This window comes from Plectrocnemia conspersa, unplaced genomic scaffold (genome assembly GCF_051122295.1).
Source record: "Plectrocnemia conspersa isolate PC_06_02 unplaced genomic scaffold, ASM5112229v1 ptg000002l, whole genome shotgun sequence".
Taxonomy (NCBI): domain Eukaryota; kingdom Metazoa; phylum Arthropoda; class Insecta; order Trichoptera; family Polycentropodidae; genus Plectrocnemia; species Plectrocnemia conspersa.
In genome coordinates this window covers 5,232,161-5,253,130 of record NW_028277166.1, presented here as the reverse complement: position 1 = coordinate 5,253,130, position 20,970 = coordinate 5,232,161, and the positions used below count along the sequence as shown (strand labels likewise).

General features: G+C 27.5%; 2 protein-coding genes across 9 annotated transcripts in view; one reads left to right on the top strand and one right to left on the bottom strand.

Moving 5' to 3' along the window:
• Nucleotides 1-20,970, top strand: part of kcc (solute carrier family 12 member kcc) — a 392,353-nt gene that overhangs the window by 117,362 nt on the left and 254,021 nt on the right. The window lies entirely within an intron of this gene.
• Nucleotides 1,889-18,365, bottom strand: LOC148237429 (uncharacterized). Its single transcript, XM_088181293.1, has 16 exons — nt 18,113-18,365; nt 17,922-18,048; nt 14,596-15,015; nt 11,641-11,815; nt 11,386-11,533; nt 11,173-11,317; nt 10,755-10,946; nt 10,562-10,687; nt 7,787-7,911; nt 7,596-7,719; nt 7,125-7,535; nt 2,866-2,992; nt 2,656-2,803; nt 2,437-2,581; nt 2,184-2,378; nt 1,889-2,118 (listed from the first exon to the last, which is right to left on the bottom strand). Exons 1-16 carry the CDS (start codon nt 18,212-18,214, stop codon nt 1,994-1,996), a joined length of 2,835 nt encoding a protein of 944 aa, XP_088037419.1. The 5' UTR covers nt 18,215-18,365; the 3' UTR covers nt 1,889-1,993.

Here is a 20,970-nt window from a genome sequence, read left to right as displayed (position 1 = left end):
AAATATAATGTCTATTCATTCAAATGCAAACTGAATGCTTAATTGCTAAGTTTATGCTGTAATATCATTTTAAATGTTGATACATGCTTACGAATTTTGCTAAGAAATATAAGAATTCAAGAGTCGAAACATTTTCTTTGAAGATATCGAATAATAGTGTAATAACTATTGTCATATTTTTTTTTTCAATATAAACAATATATTTGTTACAATATTCCTTACATTCGGGTACTTTTAAAAATACTTGATACGCTTATCATTTATTGTGTTGTCTACGAATACTGATAAAAAACAATAAGATGATAGTGTATGATTTTTTTGTTTGATTTATTTCATTATATATACATCAGGGGCGGGCGGCGAAAAACTTTCCATCTCGATCGCTCGCGTTTTAAGTGACGAGAGTGAATGAGAGATAAAGGCATGCGGACCGCATGCTCTTATCTCTCACTCACTCTCATCACTTAACACGCGAGCGATCGAAAGGGGAAGTATCTCACAGCCCGAGGCTGATATACATACAATTTATAAATTATATTACGATGCAGATGTTAACAATACTTTAATAAAAAATATTAAAAATAGTGTGTTATAAAAATTTTGTACATAAAAAAACTTTTCCGGTTTAAAGGCTACAGAAATTAACCTATTTTTCACCAGAAAGCATTATTTAATAAGCAGTAAAATTCAAATAGCGGAATTAAAAGTAACCTCACCTAGATTTACTTCGATTATGTCATCTTATCACATTTTATTTTTAAAATATACATTAAAAGTTTATCGCCTTGTGCTTTGTGATCTCTAAATTTATAAAGCAATTACTTCAAACTAATAAAGACTATATGATATTCTCGTATGTGCTATACGCATGTATCTAATACCGAAAACTTGAAATCTGAATATTAGATCTAAATCCGAGTTTAGGACATTTTACCTTGAGTCAGATTACACCGATTAATTTCTTCGCCTACACGTGACAAACTTTAGCTTAACCCTTATCGTTTCGGCAGGACCCTTAACGAGAAGCGTTATAATCTAAACTTTCTATTAAACTGCAATTTCAAGTCTTGGATAACGATACTCTATATAATGTTTGTTGTACAAAAATATAACTTTTAACAAAGCTTGATATTGATTCTTGCTTCTCAGAGTTCACATCTCAATTTGGATGATAAATAGAAAGCCGAGATACGTTATAAGCAGAATTCTGGTTTCATGGGTGATTTCCCGATTGCCTCAAGAGTCTTATTGGCGAACCGCAATGGATTAGAATTGTGAATCTTCCTTTGATGCTTTGAAACGACTTATCATATACCTGTGTTATATTATATTATCTGCAAAACGTATAGATAGTGTGAAGTCTATGGACTCACACGAGAGTGCAGAGGTCAAGTGGTCGTGTGAAAGTACAATGCATGTGTGGAAAATAAGGCTTCGTCATCACGTCATGACCGTATTTTTTCACTATTATTCTACTCCATTACAAAAGGGATGAATCGGATTAGGTGAGATAAAAAAAATATTTGGACGGATGCTGCTGAAGATGAATAGTCTGATATTCTCACAAACGATCCATTCAACTCTCGTTCCTTTGTTGTTTACCACGTTAATTAATTATTTATTAAAAGTAATTAAATAACACAGTTTCACGAATAAATTTAATACACCTTATACAATAGATACACATATACCTAATTTACTAAATGTGTGTCAATGTTTCGTGACTTAGAAGCCGTACAAATATAAAAATATATAGAGTTGAATAAAGCTCTCTAGGTAATACTTAAATACTTTAATAACGTTTTATGTGGCAATAGTTTTGATTAAAATAACTTTTATTTAATTGCACATATCTGATTATGTTATAAAAAATAAATAATAAATTTAATATTATATGTATAATATAATCTGAATTTGGTTCAAACATTGGGAATGTCATATAATTTACAATACAATTAGTTTGACTTTTGCTCAACAGATGGCGACACAATAGTTATTTTTTTATATTAGATTTTTTAGAAAATATTTCATAAAAGAATCCTATCAGTGGAAAAACTGCAGTTAGTGATAAAATATAAAACGATGCAACATAAGAGCCGGTGAGTTCTTTCACTGAACCTGTAATTGTTTATTTATTATTATTATTTATATGTTTTGCATTATATAATATGTTATCTACATACCTAGAATCAGTGACAAAATAATGCTATGTAATCCATTAGACACATATGATAAACCAAAGCTTTTAGTATAGTTTTCATTTGGAAGTTCTTCAGCAATTAATAATGGAAATAATATATAAATCCAAGCTCTTAAAACTCCAATTATTCCCAGTATTGTAGCAACACATATAAAGCTCCAAGTGAATTGTAAGAGCACTATAAATATATAAATATTTCATTATCTATTTTAAAGATATAATTTATTTACACTCACTTAGTCTAGCTGCCATTGTCGCAAACAATGCGAAGTAAAACCAATAATAGCTTCTGATGTTGACGAACCTTCCCATGCCGATAAGAAAAATCCTTGACGCTAAATCTGTTATAGAGATTATAGAAACGCAGAAGGCTACTTGATTCTATGGTTAAAATTATTTATAAATAATAATTAAACAAACAAATAAACACAATAAGATCCAAATTCAGTTCATACCACAGATATGCCTGATTCAAAAAGCAAAAGTGGTATCAAAGTACAGAACATTATGTCTGATACAATGCCTTGTCCAGTTCCAATGCATATATTGCAAAAGGTTATATTTTTAAAAAGCGCTAAGTTGAGATGATCTGAGATTTTTCTCCTAATAATAAAATGCATATGTTAACACAACAACAAAAATTATATATTATATAATAGTTTTACCATGTAGTTTTATTCGCCTCTTCGACAACAGTATCTGTCATTTTTATTTCCTTCTCATCATGCATTAGTGATTCAATTTCCGGACTTCTTTCAATGTTATCTTTTTCAACTTCATTTTCACTGATTGCTTTAAAACAACATTGTCTAAATATACAAAAATGATAAATAGATAACGTATTATCATAAATAATTCTATAAATTTAATGTAATTTTTTTAGCCTTGAGAGGTAAACACTGTCTTGTTTATTCAACAATGAAAATACACTACTCATTGTGTAGATTATAAAGTTAAAAAATATATTTAGCTTAACTTTGAATAACGCAATGCAAAATATGTTAACATACATAAACCTAGTGTTGAGTTATTAAGACATTGAACAATCGATCTGAATTTTTTTAATTAATATAACAACACAAGTTTTAACAAAATTTTGGAGGTGGAGCTAAGAGGTTATACAATTTTCTCGTATTTTTATTCGAAAGAACTTGCTTACAAAAAACTATCCAACGATCAATTATAAAAAGGTGGCCGTTAGATATTTTTTACAATAGATTGTTACTTTTATCATTTATCAATGTATCTTTATTTTTTGCTTTATGGAGGGTGGGGGGGGGGTCCTTTGTGACTTCTGTGATTCTACTAAAAAAATTCTCACGGTGGTGTTCCATTTTGACAAAGAAACAGATAAAATTAGTTTCAAATATATAATCGAATTCAAATCCAGGTGAACTATAATCATTTAATGGCTGAAAGGACTACTTATATAATTTATTTGTGTTTTTTATTTTGTCAACGTGACAAAGAGCTTAGCGTATCCGATCGGACGTTCATTAAAAGTGACATCTATTATCAATTCCGAACCAGAACACGATCAGTGCCAAATGCCTGAGAAAAGGTAGCAATTTCCTGGATTACATTTCATAGCATGATGACGTTGCGATTTTACTTTTTTAATATGCCATTATAAGAGCCAACGAGTCTTATATAATATGTATATATTTAACATGAAGGCAATATTAAAGAGTTTTTAGGATTAAGGACCTAAGGTTTTTAAGATTAAGAGTAAATAAGCCAGAACATTGTCTTATAAAATTAATTTCTTTCCCCATTTTATCGCTCACATAAAGTAGAGCTACGCCAAATCAACCGAGACGACAAAAAAAAAATACCTGCTGTTCTTTAACCGTACAAACAAAGCCGGTCCAAGGTTACTTTGCGCCCCAGGCAAAAACTAAATTTTTGACCCCCCCCCCCCCCATTAATAATACTTTAATAACTCATTATATGAGCTCAAAAATATAATTCAAGTTAAAGTAATCTAATTCTTTATTTTACACGTACTCTTTTTTGCAAGTGTGGGTATTTAAAAATTTGTAGTTTTTTTCTCGTCGCATGGAATAATTTAAAGAGTACAGCGTAGGGTGTTCCAAAAACTAATATCCTTGGTGAAACTCACAATGAGAAATGTCAAATGCCAAGTGAGAGTACAAAATGATATATTTGTGAATACTCAGCAGCCTACGACAGGGCGATGCTCTGGACTTTAGGTCAGACTTACAACTTGTAAAGAGTCACACACCATTTTAAGGGATGCCCCATTATTAAAGCAAGGCACCTAGGCTACATATTATAAGAAGGGCTGCAATTTTCATTTAAAAAGTAATAAAAACTAACATGCATAACAAACTGAGCAAAAATAAATACAAAATTTATTTAAAATGTTAAATTCTGCGGCAGCGACCGTGTCTTAAGAAAACAAATAATTGACAAAAATGTGAAAAAAAAAATTTTTTTAATTTTTATTTCGATTTTATTTTTAATATAAAATAGATTTACTTTCCTTACGTTTTTCTTTAAAATGTTTTTTAATGAAGATACAATTTTTTTTAATTTTTTGAATAGCCGCCATTTTGAAACAAAATAGTAGATATAGCTGGCTAACAAATATATCTGAGATGTTTACAAGGCCTATATTTTGGCAAAAAAATTATGCTGATACAATAAAAGCAGTGGAAGTTATCGGGACCTTAATTTTGAGTAAATTTATTATTTTCAGGCAAATTGTATTTTTATAAGGAATTAAGTTAGGTTGAGTTAGGGTATGCTACGATTTATCGTAGCATAACCTAACTATCGTAGCATAACCCAACATAGCCTAACTTAAAAGATTTTTGTTTAAGGGAAAATAAAAATTTATGTATACGTGTTCTCAATTTTATACCTTTAGGTACACATAGAGACGGTCACCAGGGCGATGCAATGGGTGCAAGGTACCCAGCCTGCATATTATGAGGGGGTCTAATTTAAAAAAATATTTGAACCTTTTATAAAAATTAATAATTTTTTTTGTTTTTTTTTTTAATTGCTAATTTAAACTTTTTTTTATGAATTTATCTACATATAGGGGCAGTTACTAGAGCGGTGCAACAAGTGCAAGGTCCCAGGCTCCACAGTATAAAAAGTTGCAATTTAAAAAAAAATATTAAATTTTTATGAAAAATTAATTATAATTATGAATCTTTATAAAAAACTAAAAAAATTTTTTTTAATTTTTTTAAAAAAATTTGAATTTTTTTTGAAAAAACAAAATTTTTCAAAAATTTTTTTTAAAAACTTTTTTTAAAAAAAATATTTTTTTGTTTTAATTTGAATTGTTTTTTTTAATAGTAGTTTCTTATACTGTGGAACCTTGATACCTTGCACCTTGGTTCACCGCCCTTGTTACTGCCCCTATATGTAGATAAATTCATAGAAAGAATGGTCAATTAAAAAAAAAAAAATTTAAATTATAAATTTTTACAAATGGTTCAGTTTTTTTTTTAAATTGGACCCCTCTCATAATATGCATCCGTTACACAAAAATCTTTTGAGTTAGGCTATGTTACGATAGTTAGGTTATGCTACGATAAATCGTAGCATACCCTAACTCAGCCTAACTTAATTCCTTATAAAAACACATTTTGCCTGTAAATAATAAATTTACTCAAAATTAAGGTTCCGATAACTTCCGCTGCTTTTATTGTAGCAGCATAATTTTTTTGACAAAATATAGACCTTGTAAACATCTCAGCTATATCCACTATTTTGTTTCAAAATAGTGGGTATTCAAAAAATTTAAAAAATCGTATCTTCGGTAAAAAACATTTTAGAGAAAAATGTAAAGAGTGTAAAAATATTTTATATTAAAAATTAAAGCAAAATAAAAATTAAAATTTTTTTTTTCACATTTTTGTCAATTATTTGTTTTTAAGACACGGTCACTGCCGCAGTTTTTACCATTTTAATAGGGAACTTTATCTATGTAGGATCGTCGTCGGCGGCTCCTCTCCATACTGTTAATCTTTTAACAGCCCGACTTCACGGCTTCCACTTTCTTGAATTTACATTAAATATAGATAATATATACATATTTTAATAACATTACATTAATAACAATTAGGTCAGCGCACCAGCGCGGCAAATAATATCAGATTATATTCTTTAACAATATATTTTGATAATTTTAAGTAAATATTGCGCCTTTATTTGGTAACATGGCGCCCCACAAGATCTAGCACCCCAGGCGATCGCCTGTACTGCTTGCCCTTCGGGCCGGCCCTGCGTCCAAACTGATATAATTTAAACAGTCATCTAAATCCCAAAAGTTCAACCGGATATTCGATATGACTTGGAGACTTTATGACGTAATTTTGTAGCAAAAACAAAAACAGATCCATATTATATACATATTTATTAATGCACAAATTCTACGATGCAAAATTTTTTCGATGCAAAAATAATTTATAGCTATAGAAGCTTAATAATTCCAAAAATAAATAGACACGTCCATCGCTTTAGCAAAGAAAGTCGTTATCAATATATTCTGAAGTGCCACATTTAGATTGCTTATCTCTAAATAACATATGGTATTTAGAAAATCTGTATTTTATGGTTTAGTTTAATTAGATTATAACTTTAGAGAGCTACCTTACTTCTATTTGAACTCTAATTTTTTTTACACAGAGCTTTGAAAATGAATACAGCTTCCTCACAGTAAGACTATTAGATACTATTTCCTTTTAGATTATGATCGAAGTACTAAAAGTAAAAAAGTGTGACTTTATCTTAATTTATAAAGGAAGAAAGCAATGTCACATATTGTGATTTACTGTTAATAAGTATTTGTTTTATCACTACCCTTTTATACGTAAATACCAGCTAACATTTTTGTGCATAAAAATATTTAATTATATATTAATATTATAAATAAAATTCAAACCTTTTTCAACCACCTTCGGCACAAGATGCCACTCAACAGGTTGAAACAGAGCCACACCAACCAAAGTATTAGCACTTACTATTGCCACCAAAGCCATAGTTCCTTTGTATCCATAATTATCCATCCAAATATTAACAACGAATGGCGCCACTATACTTCCAATTCCAACCACCGACATGCAAATACTCATCATCATCACTCTCCTATGCATAAAATATGAATTAAACACAGCATAGCTTATGACGTTCATAATTCCGAATCCCAATCCGTTTAAAAATCCATTCGTTAATAGTAAATACGCCGGATTTGTCAATGGTATGTTAAAAAACCACGATGAAGTAAAAGAAATAGCTCCAAAAATTGCCATTTTTCGTAGGGTGAACCATTTCAAGCAAACGTTCACTATTATGCCTAAAATATAATAAATACATTTTTATTATAATAAATATTTATTATTTAAATTTATCGTACCTGCAGCGCATATTAAAATTCCACAAATTCCAATAGCTACGTTGAACATGAAATTGCCATTATTTTCTTCTAGTAAGTCTTTGAATATGATACCCAATGAGTTTGTAAAAAACATGCAAACTGACTAAATATAAATTAAAATAATGTTAATGAGTATTTTATTAATTTAAAATATTTAAAATATTGCTTACATATATTATAGTAAATCCTACGCAGACCATATATCCCCATCCTCCTTCTGGTGGTACTTTTTCTATGGTTTTCACTGTCATTTCAGGTAAAATATTATGTAAGGAGTTTATATTAGTTTGTTGTACTCATTCAGAGTGACATGAGACAATTGTTGAGATTTTGATGTTTGCGAATTCATATCGTCAGTGTGCTACTGTTCCAGATGTAATCAAATATTTTATTTAACTGTTTATTAAAATAATATTTTTTGGATCTTACATACAGTTTAAAAAAACATAAAATACTTATTAGTGATTAACTTATAGCCCTTACTATATTGATTACCATATATTTTGTACTTTGTATCATGATCTTAAATAAACAATTGTATAAATGCTATTAAAAGATGTTGTGAAAAATAAATCTCTGAACAATATCTTAATTATTTAAAATTAAAAATTACTCTCTCAGTATTTTTCAACTAATAAATCTAGTTATTATCTTTGTAGCAAGAAAATGAAAAGATTTAATAAAGTTACAGACAGGATGACATTTATGGGGGTTTCTCAAAATTTCTGTAAATTATGAATTTAAAATAGATAATATTATCATTCAGAATATTATTCATCTAAAATTTGATAGTGTCACCTTTTCAATAAATCCAATATATCGTTCTATACAGCGTATATAAAAAGTTGAGTATATATTATATATAATAGTATTTTTTTCATTATGTTTTAGTGTTCTGATTTTAATTTTTTGTCTAATTACATTACTTTTTTGCGTTATAAATATTTATAATATTAACTAATAATTAATAAAAAAATAATGATAAATTTAACATTGCCGTATAATTAAATTTATGTTATCTTAGTGATACATTAATTGCTATTTTTAGTTTACATATAAGAATTTATTATTTAATGTAGATTAAATAAATAGTTAATTTTATCATATAGTAAAATATTATTAAAATACAATTTTGATAAATAGGTGTAAAAAATTATTATTTATTATTATGTAGTCAATTTTCTTAGTGCTTTTAAATTTTTGTTTTTGTTGAAACATACTTATGACTATGAATAAAACAATAATATATTTCATTAACATGATCGTATAGTTTGAATTATGTTATCTTTATGGTAAAAATTAGACTAGTTTTAGTGAAGCAACATATAGAATAATCTTTTTGTGTTTCATATAATATCAATATAACTGTAAGAATTGTTGTGAATTACGATAGATAGTTAATATAAATATCTGTTTAAATAATCATATACCTGAAAAATAACTTGTTTAGTAAATCTGATAAATACGTTTACGGAAAGTACTTTTTCTTTATGCTTTATTGTTTTGCTTTTAAATTTTTCACCCAATTGTTTAACCGATTTTTCTTCTTTAATATATTAATTTAATAACTATGCACGATTATGATTTACAATCTTTTAATAAAATATGGTGTTCAATATAATTTTTTTAAAGTAAAAAAATTAGAAAATTATTCAAAAATATTTTTTATCAATATTTCAAAAATAGCTAAAAGTGAGCCCTTATAAAAATAATAATAATATTTTTGACATTGTAGTATAATTATATGTATCTTATCTTTATTAAAGCAATCTCACTAGTTTTAATAAAGTAACAAACATAATGTTTTTTTATGTTTTGTAAAAGAGTAATATAAATTTAGGATTTAATGTAGATAAAATCAAAATTTAATAATGTCACTTTTTTGACTAATATAATTCACCTTTTTAGATATTTGTGGGTTTAATTATAATTAGAATGATTGTTATTTTATTTTAATGATTTATGGTTTTTATTTATATTCCCAATTGTATTACTATATTTTTCATCTTAAAACATCATAATATTTTGCTTCAAACTAATTTATAATTTATATGTAGTAGGATATTTATTATTCGATTATTTCACGTTGGAATTTATTAATATTTTGTTAAAGTAAATAAATAGGAAAATTACTCAAAAGTAAAAACATAATTTACAATACAAAAAAAACGAGCTCGTGTTCTATATAGTGTTTATAACTTGTGTTCTATATAGTGTTTATAATTTTAGAATATTATATATTATTTAACCAATAATCGACTTTTATTTTTGCTTTTTAGTTTCCATTCATTTTTTTGACTTCTTCTTTTCTTTAAAAAATCATTCTATTACCTATTTTTAACTCTGCTTAAAATTAGTTTATTATGCATGTAGTATATTATATTCAATGATAATAAAGTGTCAAAATTATTGCTAAATTAAAATTAATAAAAAATTAAAATACAACCAACAATATTTATAAAAACTTTCAAAATATATTTAAAATTACCTTATATTTTATTTTACTTTTTATAATAACTTTCGGTAATATATTTGAATTGTGTAAATAATAATATTATATAGTTAAACAATGGTTTAAAATATTACTTAGCAAAAAATTTATGCTGTCACTAAAACCTATATATGGTTTGGACGTAAATATTTATATAATTCATCTGAAAAATATTTAGCAAATTATTTTAATAATTAATTGTAACTAAAAATATATTTTCCTTAATTTTTTTGGAAAAGCTGAAAATTTATGGTTCAAGTTTTAGCTAAAATAACGTATTGTATCTTTCAATACTTTGCAACAGATGGCAATATATTAGTGTTGTACATATAATATTATATTATACATTATCTTAAAAGCTTAATAAAATATAAAACATTGAAATAATAACTTTAATTTATACACATTAATTATATAAAATAATAAATAATTTTTTATATTTATATTTATTCATTTCGAGGTTTTCGCCTTGGCCTCACAAAACACAATTCATAGGTATACGTGGTAATCGGTATCAAAACCGAAATGGCCAACACGTAAAACGTAGGTAGGTACGATCCAGTTATTTGAATTGGATAGCCTGAAATTAAATTAACTATTACAATCCCAAATATACAAGATATACAAAATAATTTAATTCAACTCACTTAACAACGGAGCAAAAACAATATTGCAAATTCCGTGGGCCAAAAATGATACACCGAAAACTTTAGCGTAATTTTCTTGGGGCAATTCTTCTGCCACCAAAAGCGGATAAAATATGTGAAACCACGCTCTAAGAAATCCCAATAGGCTCAACGTCAAAGCAATTGCGTAAAAATTTGTGAACTGCAAAAATACTGAAAATATTTTCAACGTCAAATATGTTTGTAATTTGTTCCAATTTATGAATATATTGTCCATAATAAAGCCGTATCTTTCTGCTTAAATTTCAAAAGCTTTTAGGACACAAATGACTTTCTAAAACTGTTATAGTTAGTCTTAATCGCTTTTGTGTCTTTTAGGAAACAATAAAAACTTGAATACGCTTTTTGTTTTAATCGACAAATTTAAACTAATACTAACACAGTCTTCCAACGAACGTGAATATTAAAGCTGCATAATACCAGTGAAAGCTGACGATGTTTACGAATTTTCCAGTTACGCTTAAAACTATTCTGGACATCAAGTCTGCAACGGATATTATGGAAATGCACGTAGCAACGTCAGTCTGCAACATAATATTCAATGTTGTAGAGTTTAATTATAACGTAATAAAATAGTTGAGTTTTGATTTACATTTGAAAATCCGTATTCATAAAGTAACAGCGGTAACATCATGCAGAAATTTATATCACTCACAATTCCAATTCCATTTCCAAAAGCAATGTTATAAAAGGTTATATTCTTGAGCAGCTTGAAATTGAAAGCTGAGTTGATTTTACTCCTGGAATTATAAAATAAATTTTAATCAATATACTATGGCGTATTGTATGTTACAATATTATTATTACATATAAACAAATTTTTATGCTAATAAAAAAAATGATATACCAAGTGTTTTCCTTGACTTTTTCCAGATCTTCTACATTTTTATAGTCGTAATTTATGCATCCAAGGGATTGAAAAACGTTATTTTCAATCAGAAGCGGTTTTACCAATTCTTGATTAGTTTCCTTGCCACTTTCAATCACTTCTATATCTATATTCTGTTCATCACTTTCTACTGCTGTTAAAAAGTTATATAGTATAATATTAAAACATTTATGTCATATATATAAACATAGATATTGAACAAATAAAAGCGAAAATACTGCACCCTCTACCTCAAGTAAGGACAAACTAAACATTTAGAAACATGTTCACCAAACAATTTAACGTTTGATTGTAATTTAAATTGTATCTCTGGATACATAAATAACTAACTCATACTAACGCTTTTATATTGTATTTGTTTAAAATTAAAATTGATCTTTTACATATATGTACCTAAAAAATTTAAGAAAATTTTTCTAAAACTCTATTTTTGTGCCCACAAAATGAAGTGTTTGCAAGACTTTATGACCAATCATCTGTATTAATACAATTTTGCTACTCACTCACGATTTTAACATTTGACAGATACTCACATGTCATTTCACTGTCTCACATTTTTTGGATTCATTTATTAAACCACTTTACAATTTATCAGTTAGACTACCCTACAATCCATTAGCTTATATTTACTATGGAAATCTAAATATTACGCTATTAAGTCATAAACATCGGCCAGTCAGTTGTCGCTTTGTCATATCAGCAAAGTGCAATATCAAAGTCAATTGTGAAAACATTTTTTAATATACATATGTATGTGTATGTCATTCGGTACAATTTGTGCAGAAAATAAAAATCGCATAAAAAAATATTTTCGATCATTTCTATAAGCGTCTTTGTTATACAGCTGTGTGTTATATTAAATATTGTAATAATATGCATTGCAATAATAAAACTTAAACAGTCGTTTGTTAAATATCACAAATGATACTGTAGCACATGTGGGCGAGCCCTAAATCTTACTGAGGAGGGGCCATGTGCATAAAAGGCTGATACACGGGGTCTGAGGTATAGTTTAAGTATTATTTAATACGAATTAGGAATAGTGTCGTATCACAAGTCTATTCTGTCACTTAAGTGCTGGTAGAGTAGGTAAGATTGTCATAGTGATGCTCTCTGAATGTCTTCCGTGGCAATGTTGTGCTGTGAGTGCTGTCTTCCTTTGTATGTCTTCGCTCCTCTCCCTTCTGCTGTTTGCCGATGTGATAAAGTCTCGCATAGTATATTCTAAATTCGAGACAGCTCTGGCGTTTCACAGATGCAGATGTAGCTGGATCAATTGCATTGCTTATTGATTCTTTCAACAAAATATTTTTACGCCTTGGTATAAAACTGCAAGTTGCTCACTTTTGAAGGTTATTAATAAAAGAGGAAGATGATAACACTATCTATCGCATATCCTTTATGCATGAAAAGGTGGATTTTTACGGGTAATTAACGCCTCGAGGCGGATGTGTTAACAGGTCCGCGGCATCTTATTTTTTTACGCAATTGCTCAACACTGCGTTTATGCTTCTATTGTTATACCTTTTGGAGAGGCGAGCTTGTATTTTCTTCTCATAATATTTGAAATGTTTATTATAATTCAGCTATTTGGTACCCCCAAAGTACAAACTCGAATTGAAGAAGTTGAGAATCTTCAGACCATTAAGGATTAAAGTAGCAACCGCTTCCCCCTTTACGGCAAACCCGGGTCCAACGCGACGTCCAAAATCTAGAGTTTAAATCGCTTCAGGAACGACTGAATACTTCAGACGCAGTCACAGAAAAAAACATTTAATATAAATAAAACTGAATGAACGATCTTGAATTGCAGCACATGATTGATTGGTCAAATCTCTTCGTAACGAATACCGAAATAACGAAATTTTCAGTATAACGAATTTTAAACTTGTCCCCAAAAAACTTTTATACATAATGTTATCAGTGTAACGAAAACTGATCTCAGTATAACGAAATATTTTTATCAGAATTTAAGAATGACGTTACAATTTGCCACAATATATCTTCGAACTAAGTTCGTCTATGACTTGGCGTATGCCGGATGTGTTCACAAGCGACACTCAAACTTTTTTCATAAAACATTTTTTTAACAAATTTTATTGTGTTCATTATAGTATCCTTAAAAATGGATTATTCTTGTAAGATGTTATTTTGATTCTGTATTAATATGGTAATTAAAAATAAAATAAAAATATATCTTCTTCCTTACATTCAATATAACGAATTTTCAGTATAACGAAATTTTTTCTTCGTTATACTGAGATCATTTAAAACTCGATTATCTATTTTTTGTTAAATTTTACTAAATTTTTTATACGTTAAAACGTTATACGTTAAAAGAATATCATATAAAATCTATTACATACTAAGTAAATTTAATTTAATTAAACCGTTTATCTAACGCAAATATTATCAATAAATGTTTTATCAATAATTTTCTTTCTACAAATTATATACTATTATTAAAAGTAAAATAATTTAGCAGACTAAAATTTACAATTTTTAAATTAAAAAAAATAATTAATTTAGAATATGTTAATATTTTATCCTGGCTTTTGATTCTGTCACCGTCGACATTTCAACAGAATTTCAGGGTTTTGCTTTTATGTTAAATACTGTATACACTTTAGGCCAATAAAATTGTCTTGCTTATTTTTTAAATGCTAATAGTATATGTCAATATGTATGTACTAGTTTTATATGTAAAAAATGCATTAGAGATAATCTATACACTATATATATTTAATAAATAAATAAAGCCTGTCACATATAAACATATAATATAATATAGAGAACTTATTTCCGTCACAGTACACGTATTGTGAACAACGCCACATATTAATAATTATACGCAACGGACCAAAACGCGCCAAAGCACACGACTTATAAGCGACACATTACAAGCACACCTACCTAATTCTCCAGCATCTTCTGTAGCGGTTACAAGATGCCATTCTACCGGCTGGAACAAAGCAGCCCCGACGAAATTGTTTGCTGAAATTATGGCTATCATAGCCAAAGTCCCTTTGTACCCGTAGACCTTGAGCCAGTTTTCAATCACGAACGGTGCTATAATTGCCCCCAGGCCGACGATGGTCATACAGATGCTCATCACCATCACCCTTTTCTTGGCGAAATACGAATTGAACACCACGTAGCATACCACGTTGAGCATACCGGTCCCTAGACCCTTCAGTATTCCTTCGCCGATAATTAAGTGCGTCACGTCCGTAGCGAATATGTCGCAAAACCAGCACAACACGTAAATTACGGTACTCAATACGCACACGACGCGAAGGCTGAACCATTTGAGGCATAAGTTCACGATGAGGCCTGAAAAGGTATTTTTCATTTTATTAAGTACGACTAGAGACGTGTATTTTACGCATTTGGGATTAGGGCTATAACATTTAGCTTAATAACCATTACCGGTTTTGTTTTTGTTAACAATTATATATTATTATAATAATTAAGGTTTTGTATTTTGTCACAGAGTCACCAAGACATCTTTTAAGTTTCAAGTTTTTAATAATGTATTAACCAGAGAGTGGGAATAAGCTGTAATTTCTTAGCCATAATGGCTCTAAAGAAAAAATCTAATGGCGTAAATAAAAAAAATCAAGAAAAGCGTGGTTCCATTGTCAATGGAGTAAATATTTTTTGTGACATGATGTCATGCCAAACAAGTAGCTAAATGTGCTAAATTTTGAGTCGTTTAATTTCGAAAAATGCCGACACTAATTAGCTATCAAGGTCCTGCACTTTGACGCCATTGGACTTTTTCTTGGAAGCTTTTGAGATTGGTGGCCAAATGGTGTTGTTTTTGCAGTCATTTGAGTTCCGAAAGAGTTCTTTAATTTATGACACAAAATTTATAGATTAAAGTGTGAGTTCGATATTGATTTGTGTTCGATTGGAGATGAGCGATCCTCATCCATAAATTAGTTCGTTGTAGTGATTAGAGGTATAGTGCAGTGTCACATATTTTATAATGATCATTCATAGAAGCTTAGATGAACGGGAGATAAAGCAAATAAAAAGTCAATCTCGTTATTGTTAAGCTCCATTTTAAAAAAAGTCGAACTTAGAATATATAACGCATGTAGAGAAGTTACATAATAAAATTTAGATGCAAATATAAAAAAAATAGATAATAAAAATGAATCTTGATAATTAAAAACATATGGCAAACGTGTACTAAAATAAATGTGTATCTTTTACTGCAGGAAAAAAATATTACAGGCAAATATTAAGTGTTATTTACCAATATTTATTACTATTATATATTGATATTGTTAGTAGTGTATAGATAAAGTAATATAAATAGCAATATTAAAATAAATACATATTTAGTCACATATGAATTGTATATTTATTTAAAATTAGGACGAAATCTATTTTGCGCTTTTGTTAAGTAGAGTTACCGGAATTTCACATAATGAGTTTCGATTACCGGAATTCCAAAATGTAATTTAGATTGTGGCTAAGTGACCTAAATATTCCATCAATAACGAAATTGTATGTGCTTCAAAGCCAACATATTAAACTGTCAAACGGTATGCCATTATTTCAATCAATATATTTTGAATTTCCGAAAATTTGCTAATTAGAAATGTATGTATTTAGCACAAGATATAATTAAAATCTTTTGTGATGATTTTAGACTTATTTTTTACTTATTATAACACAATTATTTGCAAAGGACTTGTTGTATTTCTAATGTTGTAGTATTGGATAAACTAAACGAGTAAATCACAAAATTAGCTGTAAAACATATCATAAGTATGTTTATTTTTAAGTGTCTTTGTAGTTAATAGATCTGTAAACCTGAAAAATTAATTCAGAGGTTAATCTAATGACATACCAGCTCGTTTCAGTAGTAATTAGGAATTATATACGATAACAAAAATTCAATTCATAGTCATTAAAACAAAGGAATTAAGAGCGTTAACTTTATTTCAAGTCTTAAAAAGGCTTGTATGGGGGTCCGCTTGTTTTGAAGCAAAAAACTATTTTTTTTATATTTTATTTCGTTGCAGATTTAGCTATTTAACGTTTTTTATTTAGCGAACTTTTATCTTTTTTTTTTATCTACGGAGTTTAAGTTTTTAAATTTGCCGCCATTTTAAAAAAAGTGTAATTTTTGATTTTGCTAGCAAACATATACAGGATGCTTAAGAATTATACATTTTCACCAAAATTCAATTCTTAGTCGGTAAAACGTAACAAAAACCGACCTTAACTTTATTGCAAGTCTTATAAACGTTTGTATGGTGGGCCGATGGACTCCTAATACTAAACTTGTTTCGAAGCAAAAAACTATTTTTGTGAGATATATTTTTTTAGACATTATCATAAGGGTTATTAAAAGCACTATTCTGTATCAAAAAATTCAAGTCTTAATCTTTAAAATGAATGAATCAAAAGCGTTAATTATATGGCAAGTCGCATAAAAGCTCACATGGGGGTCCGACTATTTAACATAAAACTTGTTTTAAAGCAAAAAAATATTTTTTTTATATTTTATTTCGATGCAAATTTAGCTTAAAAAATATTTTTGAATGACACACTTTTGTATGATTTTATCATACAAAGGTATGATACTTTAAGTTTTTAAATTTACCACCATTATATTTTTTTCTCAGTGTCAGATTCTTTTTGATCAACAAAAATATATATTTGTGACGTCAGAAGTGTAAAAGTAAGGAAAGAAAATATTTTGTATTAGATTATCTAATCAATTTTTGACACATATTATCTTTATCAGTTTGTCATTTATATTAAAATAAATAAAAAAGTATGTATTTTTTTATTAGATGTTTTTGAAAAGTATCTATTTAATAAGTTAAAATACTTAAAATCAAAGTTAATAATAAAAAATAAACCAACTTGATTTAAACATATATTATAATTATGATGATTTTTTAAAATACAAAAATATAGTTTATGCATTTTTAGGATAAATATAGTTTATTGTATAGTACACATTTGTTACTTAAAGATTATTTCCACTTGATCTAAACATATATAGAATTTAAAATATTTCAACATAGCTAATAATATGCCATATGTAGCAATGTGACGATTCATATTTATGTTTAGTCATGCGAATGAGAGTGCTATCTAACCATACAAATATTTTAGGTGAAATTTAAAAATATGACTATTTCATTTACAATGAACAAAGTCTAACATATATGTGATTTTTTTAATACATAAATAATTTTACTGTAATTTACCTGAGAATGCGATTGTTATTCCACATATTGCTATTATTGCAGTAAACACTTTAGCACCGCTTTCACTTTCGTTGATAAGATCTTTAAATAACAAGCCTGAACAATTCTTAGGCGCTATCACTATGAGCTAAAATGACAGTTAAGAACTCATATTTATTTAAACATATTAATTTTAATAAAAGTATAAATACATTTATTAATGTGAATCCAAAACATATTGCATAACCCCATCCTCCATCAGGTGGAACTAGTTTACTTTTTTTATTAATATTATTTAAATTTGTATTAGACATTATATTCAGAGAGCAATATCTTTGTACTGAGGTAAAAATACGACTAAAATCAAATTTTGATTTAAAGTAAATCTTATGAACAATTTGGCAATTGTCAATTGTCAATATAATCTATTACGATAACAGTTAACTTTGTGTAATCAATAAACGTTACTTATCTACTCATTGGCCTAAAAGTTGCAAAAAGTGGAGTCATTTCATCCACATTGGTCACTAGAAGTTTATTGTATTCATGAAAAAATTCCCAGACCCATGCTACTACGCAAAATAGATGAGTAGCAGTCAAAATGTAGAATAATACAATGAAACTACCTGTGTAATCGTGGATGAATCCTGAAAACATATTGTTTAATTATAGTTATAAACCATTGATTTTATACAATATAAAATACAAAAGTATACCTAATATTGGGAATAAAATCGTGCACATCAATCCAGTTGTTAGTGTCTCTAATCCAAGTGCAGCAGTAAACTTTTCATAGTACATTTCAGAGAAAATCAATGGTGAACATATGATTGGAGCTCTCAGGAAACCAAAAATTGCTGTTATTACTAAAATGTATTCGAAAGAGTCGCAGTACATAAATGCTGAAAAATGAAGAATATCTTAATTAGAAAATCTTACAAATGTATTAGATAACATTTTATCTTATCTTATTTAGAAGCATGCGTGTTTGCTATAAAAACGTATAAAATGATATCAATGATAGTGTTGAATATAAAAATAAAATATATATTTTCCAATTATATGTAATATGGTATCAGTGATAACGGAGTAATTTTTAATCCATACAAAGATTTAATAACTAGATTTTAATCATATAAATAAGTTTAATAAATCTAATTTATATGATTAAAACAATTATTATTAAGTTAATGTATGCATTAATGCAAGTCATAGTATTTTATATAAAAATATTAAAAATATTTTTTTTTCGACTTTAAAATAATCGTTAGAATTCCTCTGGTTGTTTTAAGAATGTTAATACATTCTTAAAACAACCAGAGGATTTCAACTGATTTTTAACCAAGAACTCATGTTGAGAACAGTCAAAAAACTAATTGATTTATATTTTTTGGATCTTCTAAGAAAAGATCTTCTAATGAGTAATGCGCTACGCTTTTAAAATAATCACAGTATAGTTCAAGTCTACCATTATTAATATAATGAAAATGGTGAGTCGTATGTTGCACATGAAATTACTAAAAATTAGAAAATAATATATTGATAAGTGATCTATTTTTAGAATAATTCACATGCGTCTTAACCGATTGAAAGTATTTAAATATATATTTATAATATATAATATTATCAGTTTCTATATTTAATTTTATATAGCAGTGTCCTCTTTTTTAACAATATTCAAAAGTGAAAAAGAGATGGCAATATTTGGGTTATACCACTATTTTTTAAAGTAAAGAAATGTATATATAATTAATATGATTGTCATTACTCATTATTATGTTTTAAACGCGTTTATTATAGTAAAAGTAATATGTTTTCAAATTGTATTTGATTGTTATTATTCATCTATGATAAAGCTTTAAGGTAAAAGTACGGATATAGTGAAAATACTTTCTTAGAAAACCCTTTATCATTTTGAACGTGTATAGATGAATACAATATTTTATTATTAGAATCATACATAATTGGAATACAGTAGTACAACATATATTTTATTAATGATAAATATTATTACAACTCACAGTTAATAGATGTTTCTATGCACAACGTAGCTCAATATTCTTTAATTTAATTATTTATCTGTGAGATTGGGTAAATCTAGGAATACTTACTTAATCTGCGATGATTAATCAAAGTTTTAAATATTCATAGTGAAAGATTCGAATTTCATAGCGAAATTATGTAAATCTTTAAAAAAATATTCTATGATTAATCGAAATTAAAAATATATAATATAAAACTTTTGATATTAAAGACGCGACTAAATTTGTAGATATGGGATTTTTACAGATTTTATTTAAGTTGCTAGTAAAAAACATATTTTTAATTGTATTAAAATAATAAAAAATGCTAATGCTAAAATAAAGATATTGCAATATGCAAATATTTATACTAATTTATTTTAAGTTGTGTCATTGCATGCGCTAGCCTAATGCTTTACAACTGGGTAAATACAATTAACACTCGCAAGTAAGTAGTGGCATATATTTTATAAATTAATAACCAATATTACAGCTTCTAATTGCTTTTATTTTATTCATAACCTAGCTCGAATTCGTTTATTTAATTAGACATTTATTTATCTGTAAGCTTAGGTAAATCTCGGAAAACCTACTATAATTGATCGGAATTATAAATATTTAAAAATGATAAATTCCGATCTCACTGACGCGATAAATTTTTTTTAAAAACATAAGAGGTAATATGATATTTGTACAGAATTTTTATACGCTAATAGTTAAAAATATGATTTTGAGTTGTGTTATATAGTATTGAAAAACGTATATTTTGACAAGTTAAATAATTTTAATTAATTGCAACATATTATATCTTAATATATACATAGGATTTCCATTTTTTAATCTTTCGTTGTAGCATAACACGCGTTAACCCAATGCGTTACAACGGGGTAAATAACACCAAAAATTTAGTAGTGAGACATAGTCATTTTTATATATTTTAAATATTATAACAGCACACAATTAATATATGTTAATTATCTGCTATGATTCATCGGAATTATAAATTTATAATAGTGTCAAATTCTGTATCACAGACGCTTGTTGCAAAA

What these genes read in the sequence shown, in the direction of transcription:
- LOC148237429 (XM_088181293.1), bottom strand. Translation starts at nt 18,214, where the DNA reads ATGTCTAATACAAATTTAAATAATATTAATAAAAAAAGTAAACTAGTT. An exon ending in TTGAATCAGGCATATCTGTG is followed by an intron (nt 2,582 to 2,655) that starts GTATGAACTGAA and finishes TTTTAACCATAG; the next exon opens with AATCAAGTAGCCTTCTGCGT. An exon ending in GACAATGGCAGCTAGACTAA is followed by an intron (nt 2,379 to 2,436) that starts GTGAGTGTAAAT and finishes ATATATTTATAG; the next exon opens with TGCTCTTACAATTCACTTGG.